At 49.4% G+C, this 12,753-nt stretch overlaps 1 protein-coding gene across 1 annotated transcript; it reads left to right on the forward strand.

Moving 5' to 3' along the window:
- Positions 1–475: 475 nt before the first annotated feature.
- On the forward strand, positions 476–4,896 carry FJX1 (four-jointed box kinase 1). Its single transcript, XM_072864707.1, has one exon. The coding sequence runs from the start codon at positions 949–951 to the stop codon at positions 2,227–2,229; it is 1,281 nt and encodes a 426-aa protein (XP_072720808.1). The 5' UTR covers positions 476–948; the 3' UTR covers positions 2,230–4,896.
- Positions 4,897–12,753: the final 7,857 nt, after the last annotated feature.

Below are 12,753 nucleotides of genomic sequence, written 5' to 3' on the forward strand. Positions count from 1 at the left end.
CTGCCGCCGCCGCCGAAGCGGGAGGAGGCGGAGGAGGAGGTGATGCTCCGTCGGGTCTCACGACCATGCCTCGCCCACGATCAGCGGCGGCCCTGCCCGGCAGGGAGCCTCGGCATCATGCCGCAGTGTCCCGGCTTGGTCCCGGGCGTAACGCTCCTCGGGCGGGCAGCTGTGTGTGTCCGTATATGTACCCATACGTACACATGCTATACGTGTACAGCGTGGCGCCTGTGTTTCGGGTGATCTCTTTGTACAACCACCTGCCGGCCCCCGGCCCCCGCTCCCGGCCCCGCCAGAGCCGGAGGTGGAGCGAAGGGGGTGCCGATCCGCCGGTGACCGCGGCGCGACCCCGCCGTGCCGGCGTGGGCGGGAGGCGGCGCGGCCGCGCCCGGAGGCTCCGCGGGAGGCCGTGCACCGGCGCGGGGGGCGGCCCCACCGGCGCGCGCACCGCCTTCCCCTTCCCCCTCCCTCCGCCGGCGTACAGGCTCCCTTGTGCTGCCTACAGCGGGGAGGAGGAAGCGGCAGAGCTGAGCGCCCCCGCCGCAGCACTCTCCCTTGCCGCGGGCGGCCGGCGCGGCCCCCACGCCACCCCTCACCCTTCCGTCTCCTCGACGGGGCGCCCCGCCGCTGGTGAGCCGGCCTCCACCGCCGCGCGGGACATCGCCGCTTTAAGTGGAGGGCCACGCCGGGAGACGGGGCGGGCCGGGCGCGTCCCCCCGGCTCCCCCACGTGGTGCGGGTGCCCGTGCCTCCCGGCCGCCGGCGGAGCTGCGCGCACACAGTGCCGGGCTGCCGCCGGGGCTCACCGGGCTCGCCTGCTCCCGCTGCCGCTCCCCAGGCGGCTGGTCCGGCCCGGCCTGCGGCCATGCGCCAGCGCCGCGCCGAGCGGCCGAGTGGCAGGGCTGCACCGCCGCCGCGTCCCGCGGCAGGGGCGTGAAGCGGCGGGAGGATGAAGCGGGCGAGGCGGGCCGCGCCGGGCCCCCTGCCCGTGCTGGGGCTGCTGCTGCTGGGCGCCTTGCCGGGGCTCTGGACGGTGCTGCTGCGGCGGGAGGCGGCGGCGCAGCGGGAGCCGGATCCGGAGCCGCGCTCGCCTGCGGGGCCACCCCCGGGGCGGTGGGGCTGGGGGCGCTCCCCGGCGGCGCGGGGCGAGCCCGGCGGCGGTGGGCAGAAAACTTTCCGGGCGCTGCTGGCGGTGCCGGCGGCGGGCCAGGAGGAGCGGGGCGGAGAAGGGCGGTTCGCTGCGGCCGCCTCGCCGCCGGCCGCCGCCTCTCCGGTGGAGCGGGGCATCTTCTGGAGCCGTGAGCTGGAGGAGCAGGTGCCGCCGGGCTTCGCGGCGGAGGAGGCGGCGGAGTGGCTGTCGGCCGCCCGCGCCGCCCGCGTGGCCTCGCTGGAGCGGGGCGGCTGCGGGCGCAGCTCCAACAGGCTGGCGCGGCTGTCGGACGGGAGCCGCGCCTGCGTCCGATACGGCATCAACCCGGAGCAGATCCAAGGCGAGGCGCTCTCATACCACCTGGCCGGGGTGCTGGGCATGCAGGAGCGGCTGCCGCCCATGGCCCTCGCCCTGGTGGAGGCCCGCGGGCGGCAGTGGGAGCCGGTGCGGGAGGAGCTGCGCGGCTCGCACTGGGCCGAGGGCGCCGTGGTCAGCCTGACCCGCTGGGTGGACAACCTCACCGCCGTGGTGGCCCCCGCCCCCTGGGGTGCCCAGGCGGGCGCTGGCCGGCGGCTGCAGCCGCTGTCGGCGGGGGAGCTGGGCGGCCTGCCGCCGTCGCAGCTGGTGGAGCTGGTGCAGTGGAGCGACCTGATCCTCTTCGACTACCTGACGGCCAACTTCGACCGCCTGGTCAGCAACCTCTTCAGCCTGCAGTGGGACCCACGGGTGATGCGCCGCGCCACCAGCAACCTGCTCCGCGCCCCTGACGGCGGGCTCGTCTTCATGGACAACGAGGCGGGGCTGGTGCACGGCTACCGCCTCCTCGCCATGTGGGACCCCTACAACGAGCCGCTGCTGCGCTCCGTCTGCATCTTCCGCGAGGGCACGGCGCGGCGCGTCGCCGAGCTGCACCGCCGCCGCAGCGCCGCCGCCGAGCTGCGCCGCCGCTACCGGGCGCGGGAGCCGCTCTGGGCGCGCCTCGGCTTCCTCTCGGAGCGGCAGGCTGAGCTGCTGCAGGCCCGCGTCGACTTCGTGCACCGCCACATCGCCCACTGCCGCGCACAGGCCGCCGTGCTCTGACGGCCCTGGGGCGGGCGGAGGGTGGCGGCGAGAGCCGGCTGTCCGCATCGCTGCGGGTTTTCTCCCCTCTGAAGGAGCGGGACTTACTTGTCCCGGCGGCCGCCGAAGGCTGGGGCGGTCCCTGCCTGCCACCTCGGTGCTCCGTAACCGCCGTGACTGCCGGGGATGGGGGAGAGGGGGCGGCCGCCGGGAGCGGACGCTCACGCTCGGATGCGGCTAATAACGGGCTGCCTGCCTGCCGGGACTGTCGAGCAGAGCAATTAATTCGCGTTTGTCAAGATCTCTGAAGATGCAGAGCGCGGTCAGTATAATTTTAGCCGAGTTCCACTCCGGGACTCTGCTCCCAGAGCTTGAAAAAATGAGAGGATTCAGCATCTTGAGTGCTTTCCTTAACTCTCTCGGTGCACTGGCCCTCATAAGAGACTCTGTAGGAAAGCTGTCGTCTTTGTCTGGATTGGGGTCGCTGCCTTTTCCTTCCAAAGAAGGCAGGCAAAACATTTTTTTATATATTCTTCCTTTTGCAACAGCATATTTAAGTATGAATGTTGATATTGATAGACCAAGAACTGATTGTGTAATAGGGGAGCCCCTAACTAGCAAAACTGCTCTATTTATGAAGCTTGTTTCTTACTGATTTTCTTTAACGAGAGTGAACCTTTCTGCTGACTGTTAAATCTTGTGGATGAGAAGTGTATAGGAAGCCCATATTCCATTAGCTCTTAGCTTTTGTTGTGGATGCATCTGGTTAAATTGTTTTGATTCTTAAGCATTTGTTTGTAATCATCACCATCATCATTTCATCTGACGAGTAAAGTAACTGACTAACGGGTGACACGAGGATCTCCCAGGTTTTAAAAACCTTGCTATGTGCTAAGACTTTGATGCAATAGTTAAAGTGGAGAAAAAACTGTTTCATGCACTTTACTTTGACTTTTAAATTTTTTTATAAAAGAAGACCTTTTTATTTTACAAAGTCTGCCTTTTATGTACATTATGTTCATAAGCTTTTCTGTAACATACTAAAGAAACTGATATTTCAGTAAAGCGTGTTAATGTTTTGCCTTCTTTGTCCTGAATGTTTGCCTGAGCTTTGACAGGGAGGCATGCACCTCCTCAGTCTTCCCTGATAGGCAACAGAGACCACCTCTGTCCAACTTCTTGCTCCACCGAACTGAACAAACTTTACTCATTTACTTGTTCTCTCCAAGGCAAGGAGGGGTAGAGTTAAGCTTTCAAATACTACCCTTCTCTTTCCTAGCTGTTGTATCACTGAAAGGGCAAAAGTTCTTCGAGTGGCTAAAATAATGTGACTATTGCATACTTTAGCTGAATAGGCTTTTGTCTGTTTTTTAAAGCCTGAAATGAACTGCCTTGACTAGCACTGAGACAACTGAAGCAGTTAGTTTCAGCAAACTGATATAGATGGTGTGGGCTTAGCTGCCATCAGCCTCTTTGGGTGCTGGGACTGGGTACCAACCTCTTAATACAGGTCACGTCAAGTGTTACTGTACCAGAAACATCCTCGGAGGTGGCAGTTGCTTTCAGTGGGTGTTTGTAGTGGTTCTCAGTCCTCTCTTCCCATTTTGTTTATCTTTGCAATGGGGATTGAGGCAGAATTGAAGAATAGGAAAGCTTTTCAATCTCACTAAAATAGTTAGTGGTTTTTTCCCCACAAAAGTTTTGTTCTAGGTAGGGCAAAGTGGTAGCAGTGGGTGTACAAAATAAAATATCTGCATTTCTTCTTTGCTTTTTTACCTGTACCAGTATTCATAGAAGAGGCCATTGTATGGCTCAAGAATAAGGACAAAGGACAAACCTCTTTAAACCCCAAATGCCGGTATATATCCTGCTATAATCAAACAGGAGCATAATCTCTTCTACATCTAGACAGGCATCTCTCTTGATGAAGGCAGTAGTGTGCTCAGTGGCTCTTATGCAAGTAGGTGCTGTCTTCAGTATGCCGAGCTCTAACCTTCCCCTGAACTTAGAGAGGGCTGTGCATTCATACCTGCAGGCGGTATTTGGTCTGTTAATATTCATCTATTTAGATTAAACTTCACATAAAGACAATTTTCTTTGGCCATTACACTGTTTTCCTTTTTTTCTTTTAATAGGAAAAGATGACAGGTTTACAAACAACTTAAAATTAATGGTCTATTAATTAGCTATATTAGATATTACAACTGTGTGTATGAGTATTTATTTTAAAATGTACCAGCAGCCTCCAAGGCTAGCTTTCATTCAACTACTTAACTGACAAGGCTCTCTATTGAGCTTGTATTTATAGTTCACTGCATTTATCTCTCCAAACAATGTACAGAATCCCATGTGACATTCCTTTTCCATTTACATGATAATACACAATTTAACTGTGTCATTCTTAGTTCTTCTTTAGCGTTGCTTTGTAACTCGAATGTAGCAGCTCTGTTGCATTCACCTAATGAAAATACATTTAAATAATAAACTGCTGGCATAGATTTTAAACCACTGTGAAGAGCAAACTACTGTGCCACAAGCATCTAAGGTTTCATTTCTGTTTAAGTACTTCTGTAAGTATGGCGCAACTGTGGTTTTGATGGCTAATGGGAAATAAATCTCCTTTGCAATATCTTTAGAGCCAGAGCCTAGATAATTATACCTTTCGAGAAGAAACATGGTTTTCTGTTTGGTGACTGGTAACTACCTCAAGTTATATATAGGTTACATGTTCAAAAATGGTGTAGCTGTAGGTTGGTGTGAAACTTGAGATGCTGTGCTAGAGAAGCTGTGCCCTACTGGGAAATATGTTTATTCAAAGGGGATGGAGAAAACTAGCTTGGATGGATGATGATACTTCACTTCGTTGCTGCATTTTATTCTTCTGGTGCAGATCATCTGCTTCTGTGCCAGAGAAAGCTTTGAATTACCATCACATTAAGGAAAACTTACTTTCTTCCCTGTGATTTCTTTAAGGCAAACAGTGCTTTGTAAATTAGTGGTCTGGTACACTTTTTGCATGCCATTTTAGCTGTATATGCTGTCTGATGTTTGGCTATCTTCCTGCAGAACCAAGGGGTGAAACTCTGTAAAACTTTTTGTAGTATAATTTCAATGGCACTCATATAACTCTGCTTTCTTCTGAGTTACAGTAATCAGACAGGCAAGGAAGACTATTGCTTATTTGAGAGCAAGAAGACTTTAGGACCTGGAAGTTGTGAGTAGAAGGCTGTTCTCAATAGCAGGATCAGCCGGTTCTGGCTGTGCATTGCTGGCAGCTCAGCAGCACTTTACCTGAGGCTCGGCTGTGCAACTTACATCAGAATGGGGCTGTAGGGCTTTAGGCCTCACTCAGCAGAACACTTTGGGATGCACTTAACTTCCCACCACTTTTCACAGCCTTTCAGTGAAGTACGTGTTTACAGGTTGGCTGCACTGGTGCCTCGGTCAGATATGGGCTGTTGCACAGATCTGAGAAGAGTCTTGAAAAGGTTGGGTGGGGTTGGCAGCATACTGTCTGTCCTAGACACAAGACAGGATGTCTGGTTTTCAGCTCTGTGGAGACCCACGTGCTTAACTGATAACACTAGCTTCAAAAAAAGCAGGAAAAAAATACCTAGAGGATGTTGTAATTTGGATGCACTTCATTCAGTCCCATGTTTCTGTATGTTTCCCTGATTAAATTCAGAATGCCTCCCACAGATTTTTTCTTTCATTGGAATCTAAGGAGGCGTGTAGGTTAAGGGGTTGTTACTACTCCCAGCTTGAGTTCATAGTCACTGGGATGTTGCCTCCAAACCCTACTAGTGTGAAGGGAGGACCAAGTTCACAGTTTCTGAGAACTCCCTAAGGGGTATCAAAATTGTGCTTGCAGTAGCTACTGCACCCCCAGGGAGCACCGTACAGCAGAGCCTGGGTGAATTCAGTGGGGTTCCCACTCAGTGAAAAAAGCAAGACTGGCATTCACAGCACAAATCTCCTTTGCTTTTGTTTGCTTGCATCTGAAGTAATTTCCAATCTGGATTTATTTTCTTTGTGGGTTTCCTTTCGAGAATTTCCCTTGCTGCTTGGGAAGCTCTTCCCAGGCACAGAGTCCCCTCGCCTCTCACACAAAAGCAGCTGCCCTAGGGATGGAGCTGAGTTGACTGCTGGCATCACACTTCGCTGCCAGACTGAGGCCATGTCAGCCCATTCAAAGGTTCAGGAAATAACTTGGGGCCCGTGGAAGACAGTGAAAATACAGTTAGTTACACTTTGACTTACTGGGCATACAGCACGCTCTTAACATCACCGGCATAGTTTTTGTGGTTTGCTTTCCCTTTGAAGTTTGGTGCATTTTTTACATGATAATAATACTTAGAATTTTCTCACTGACATTACTAGGTGGTCCAGGACTAGCTTGGATATGATATCATATTAACACTTAATCCCATTTTGCCTGTTATTCCTACTTTGCAACCACAGCATAAATTTGAATCGCCCCTTCAGAGCTGCACTCCCTGGGTTCAACGCACTGAAGCTCCCACGAGAACGGGCTGGGCCACACAGTAAGCAGTGCCTGCCAGGCACCTGCACAGCTCCTGTGACTCTCAATCATCTAGAAAACGTTTTACCTTGCCGTCTCGGGTGCTAATAGTAGCTCTCCCCACTGAAGTAATGTGCACTGTGTCTGAGCAGAAGTTATTTCCCAACAGGGTGACTCACATCTGCAAAGAGTATTTTGTTATGAATCAGCTGGTGTTTTAACAAACATTGTCAGTCCCACCCTCAGGGACTGTTTAATCTAACTCGGTATACTTTGTGTATGGGGCAGGAACAAGGTGTTATACCTGTAACGTTCTAACCCCTTCTCATGCTGTGGCTTTCCATTGTCTGCTCCAGGCGGAGGTGCAGGATGAGCTTATGGGAAAGAAGCATGCACACAGGCCCGCGTGAATCAGGATGACTGCTGTGTGCAGGTGTGAAAGGAGCTGTGCAGACAAAGGAAGGAGAGCAATCCCATCTGAAAGCAAGCCAGTGCTGCATTCAAGGAAAAGAGCTCCGGCTGGATTATTGGAAGATGAACGACAGTAATAGGACAAAAAAGGGCATCTGATGCTGCAATTGGACTGGCTGTTTTTGCGTGATCCTCCTATTCAACCACTTCTTGAGGGTTTTGGGTTGTGGGTTGTTGTGTGCGCGGCACAGAGACCATTTCTGCAAGGAAACAAACCCAAGGGAAGACTGACTGCAAAATGCAGCTATTGCTGATGCAGGGAAAATTGAGCAGACATCCTGAAGACCCAGACCCCTCCAGTTCCCATCCCAGGGAGGGAAACGCAGGTAGGGGGATTTCAGGTGGGATACAAGCAGAATGCAAGCTGAGGAAGAGTCAGGTACAGCATATTGTAATACAATTAATACAGGCAGATTTAAATTGCACCGTTACATGTACTCTCAGGATATCATCGTGCTTGTCTACCCTGTCACCTAGGCTTTTTTGAGTGTTACACAGCGTCAAGCCAATCCTCAGTGTCAAGCCAGCAGAAGGTGTTTTCAAAGAAGTAGTCAAAGGCATGAAAGTTCCAAAAAAGAAATAGACTTTGTGGCACATAAAAGTAGGCGAATTCCACCCCAGCTATGTCTGCAGCAGTGGGACACGTTCAATGAATTCGTGTGTGCCACCTTGCGAGGTATAGAAAGACACAGGAACGGAGGAGAAAGCACTCCAGAAAAGGACAGAGAAACAGTTGACTCCTTGCAAATGCTGGGGATGGCAAGTGGCAAACATCTTTTGAGGAAATTACATGGGTGCAGAAGCAGCATGTCCCCCACAGCACCTTTCTCCACCTTCTGTGACAGGTTTCCTGCAACAGCCTCTGAAACGGGTCTTTTCTACGCAGCCTGTGTCACAGAACAAGGAGAAAAATGTGTGTATCAGGAGGCCTTCAGCCCTTCCCCTGTGTAGGCCACTGACAATTTGTGGTCTTGAAAGCACAGGCTCATTTTCAAAACCTGTCATTAAATGTTTTTGTTATCTGATGGATTTCAGCCTGCATAACATTATTCATGTTCAATAGTTTTTACTGCCCTCAATATTTCATTCAACCCATTCAATATTATTTACCAAAACTCATGAAATGTTGAAAATGTTTTTACTTTCACCATTCTGAGTTGTGGGCAGTTCATTAAAAAGCTCCCCTTTGGTACCATAAAATCCACATATATAATTTAATATCCAAGTATGTAACAGCCCAGGGTTTCCCAAACTATTTGGACTAGGGGATGCTGTTTCAGCCTCAAGGCATCCTCAGAGCTTACACCTGCAGCTGTGTGATGGTGAGGATTCACAGAGGTTTGAGGTTGGTGTGGTTTTGGGTGAGTAGCGAGGCTGGGAGGGCCCCCTCGCTGCTGCTACTCACTGCTCCTCATGTTCCCCAAAAATATGTACGGGAGTTCAAATTACTGTTTGTCTGTATGGACTGAGTTGAAGTTGATTTTCCTCTTTTAATTGAAATGTAGCTGAAGGGCTTTGTTCCTAAAGGTATCTCACAGAAAGCAAAAGGCAGCTGTTAAAGTGTCCGTGTCCGGTTGCCCCCTGCCCCGCAACTACCCCTCCCTTAAACTCCTTCTTCTCCAAAAGTCTTCTCCCCTCATGGCTGGGATCTTAAAAAAATGCCTTGCAGTGAGGACAGACAGGCATTTACCTGAAGTGATACTAACACACTAATGCAGCCCGGTAATGAGGTAAGGAACGAACACATTTTATATCAGTATCTTCAACCCCACCACAAAAGAAGAGGGGTGTATTTCTGCATATCATATGTTTCAGTCAGAGGAGTCATCATTTTTTAATGCGCCTGTCTTGCCAATTTCCTTTTTGTGTCCTGCTGTGGGGGAAAGGGCATTAATAAACTATGGTTTAAAGCTGCCGTTGTGATTTTTTTTTATCCATACATGATTTCTTGTAGATGAGCTACGAGTCTGCTTGCAGTATTTATTTGTTTAAGTGATTGCAGTTAGTCAATTTGCTTTAGTTTAGCTGGGTCACCTTCATCATCCCCAAAGTTTTCAATGCCCTTTAGTATGTTCAAGCTAAGGAAAAGTAATTGCTTCCTTTGTTTTGTTAAAAACATACAGGATTTGCTCATCTGACAGAGAGTTGTTTTTTTTTTTTAACAGTGCAGTGTGAAGTCAGGTGGCATACATTATGGATGAGTCTGGATGCAAGGATCTGGAGGATATTAATGTTATGATTTCCTTTCAAACCAGCTACCCAGCAAGGCAACTGCTCAGTGGAGATATTCCTGGTTTGATAGCCACCAGAGATCAAAACCAGGCCCTCTGTTTGCAATTTGTTAAATGCAAGTAACAGGCTAAATTCTTTTCTGATTTACAGCCCTCCAGGGATAATAGCATGAATTTGCCTGCAATTTGGATGCAAAAGCTGGTGATGAGTATATCCACGATGAGTATTATTTAAGATACTCTTTGTCCCACTTTTAGAAATGATGAGGGGGAGTGACAGTGGTGCTTCTTGCTCCATTCTTTGCTGATCAAGACAGCAGACTGCCGGCAGCCCAGTTAACCAGAGCCTGCTGTGAGAGTCAGGATGTCAGGAGGTTTTATGAGCTCCTCTATCAAGGAATATTTCAGGTTGTGCCAAAAATGAGGCAGTCATCTTCTGGCTCATAAAAACAATTACCTGTCTAGAAATGTATCAAAAGTAGCAGCAAAGACAAAAAAAAGGTTCAAACTGGGAATGTCACACTGAGTCCAGCTATATTACTTTAAAGGCTCATTAAAGTGGTTAGTAGATAGCATTGAGTCATTCCCTTCCCAACAACGTGCCACAGTGCAGAGAGGGATGGAAAGTCTGGGGACCAGCACAACATGTTACATGGGATGCCGTCCAGCGACAGAGTCTGAGGCTCCTGAAATCGCAAATGATAGAGCATAGTGCAGTCATTTATCCCTCCATTCAAGCCAGCTCTTCAGGTGCCTATCAGCTGTCGAACAAAAGACTGCAACCGATGACTGACAGTTTTCTTACCAGTTTGTCATTTATTATGGAGCCGATGAAATGTCTGACTTTCTGAAGATGAGTGGTTGGAGCTGATACAGATTGGTTAAATGGATGCTCTGGGGTTAAGTCTCCTGTTTTTCTTTAAGAAGAAAACCAAACCATTTCCCTTCCTTATGTTTCTATTAGTGCTTCAGATGATTAAAACTAAATTAGAAATGTAATTTACTTGTCAGTGAATAGTCTAGATAGATAGTTATTTTACTTGTATTTTGCTCCTCTTAATCAAGGCACATAAATTAGGGCCTTTTTGTCAATAATGAGTCTCCAGGCAGTTCCATTCTCTAGACCTCTCCTACACAATCAGGACACTGCAGTAACTGTACTGTAGACTCTACAATTGGTATTCCTTGAAATTTAGCTATTCCCATAAAAATCATTAAAATTATTTCTTCATATATTTTGTAAAAGAGAATATTTAGGATTTTTTCCTTGAGAATCTTAACAAGCCAGGCTACAATTTTTTCCTCTTTCAAACTGTCAGGTTTAGCTCCTTTATGCTGAAGGGAGAGCAGATAACTGCTTCATGTGGCAACATCTGTTTCCTATAAAACAGCACGGCAATCCCATCTGTCTTCGTGCTTTTGGTGACATCAGGAAAGTTGTCTCTGATCAAAGAAGCATAGGACAGGTAGGTTACTTAGTGAAGTATGGATCTAAGGCTTGATTGCTTCATGGGTGATGTACTGATGCCTTGTGAAGGTATGTACAGGTTTGGTTTAGTTTGGTTAGTACGTAGATCATGGATGCATACACAGTGTCAGCAATTGATATGAATCAGGACAGTGGTGAGTGCAAGTGTTAAGAGAGCCTTTGTTTGGTCCTGGGAGAAGAAAACCCTCAGGATCAGCCCCAGTGCAAACATCTCCCTTCCTCCTCCTTTGCTTCCCATCCCCTTTGGTTGAAAATAAATGTTTAAGCCACGGAGCTACACAAAGCGCATTCAGACAGGATCAAAACAGGTAGCCCAGGAAGCTGCAAGACCTGTGCTAACCCCACTGATGTAAGTGTAATCTGGGGTTGGCAGAGTGGCAGCTGGCACAGGGGATGAAGCCGGGCTCCTCCAGGAGCAGTCTGCCACGAGCACTGTGCCACAGCTCTGCGCTCTGGCTGGCTCCAGGCACAGCTGGCCCCACGGTTGTGGGGCCACGCATGCCATGTCATCAGCTGTGCTTGGGGCCAGGAGCCAGGACAGGCACAGCTCTCATCTGACACAAGTGGGAAACCCGACACATGATTTCTAGCAGGTACTGAGTGGCAAAAAAATGGTTGTTTCTGTATATTTGCTAACAAAAGGTAGTGCCTTGCTCCAGACTTAGTGCTTCTCCCTGCCAGGATCATCCTCAGCACTTCAGCAGCTAAGACTGCTCTTGAGACACAGGGTTCAACCTCAGAGCTGGGGAGCAAAAGCAGAAGGATCCATCAGGAAGCAGGGAGAGGTGTCCTGCAAGCCAAAGATGCAGCTGCGTGCCGTTCAGCTGAGGTTCGCAGTCCCTGCCAGTGGAAAGGCTGGGACAGGGGCACTGCCAAAATGTGGGGGTGAGACAGCTGCTTCCTCAAGAGACTCAGCAGAGTCTCAGTGAACTTGTCTGTTCCAATGGCACTTAAAATGCTTAAATCCTTATTTACGACACCCTGGTGCATTTGAGTGCCTTGCCACGGGCTACGAGTAGCAGTGGCAACGAACAAATACCACATCTGGAAAGGGAACTTGAGCATATTGACCCCTCGTCCTGTTCAAACCACTCAACTCCTTTTCTTTACCATCTAGATAATTTTTGCTCCTGTCCATGCTTTGCTGCAAGTTCTCAGGCACCACTGGTATTCGCACATGCTGGTACACATTATACCATACACAGACAAGTCTGCCCACCCCGTGGGGTGTGCTACCTCGTCTTTGCTACTCTGGGCTAGGAGGACCTACCCATACTTACATGTAGTGCCCCAGAAACACCAGCTAGGGTGGTAAGAAACACATGACATGCTACTTTATGATGAAATGCAAATAAATGTTTTCTTCATTGTAATTTTTCTATCTGCTGTCAATCTAATTATATCCATCCTTTTCTTTCAGTTCCAGCAACTATCCGTATGTTCACAGTCTTCAAGAGAATTTCTTCTCAGAAAGAAAAGTGTACTCACTGAACAACTTCAAAAATTATCCTGCCTGATATGATTTACTCACAAAGCTTGTTAACATTTCAGTTCTCAGTTTGCATAATAGTTGAAAAATATAGGTGTGCTAGATGGAGCCTTTTGTGCATTCAAAATGCCAGAATTTTGACTTCTAACATTTCAGATGTGCGTACAACTTCCTGAAATTGTTGGGAAAGGGCAAATATAAGAAAAGCATTTACACCATCTCTGTACAACTGCCAAGGAGCTGAGATACAGTATGGGTAGATAATAAATAGTAATATTCATGCTTAGTGATAATGACATGAACCATTCAGAGATAGCAGTACAATAGCAGTGTAAGGGTGGAG

Source organism: Ciconia boyciana, chromosome 6 (assembly GCF_034638445.1).
Source record: "Ciconia boyciana chromosome 6, ASM3463844v1, whole genome shotgun sequence".
NCBI classification, from domain to species: domain Eukaryota; kingdom Metazoa; phylum Chordata; class Aves; order Ciconiiformes; family Ciconiidae; genus Ciconia; species Ciconia boyciana.

What these genes read in the sequence shown, in the direction of transcription:
- FJX1 (XM_072864707.1), top strand. Translation starts at nt 949, where the DNA reads ATGAAGCGGGCGAGGCGGGCCGCGCCGGGCCCCCTGCCCGTGCTGGGG.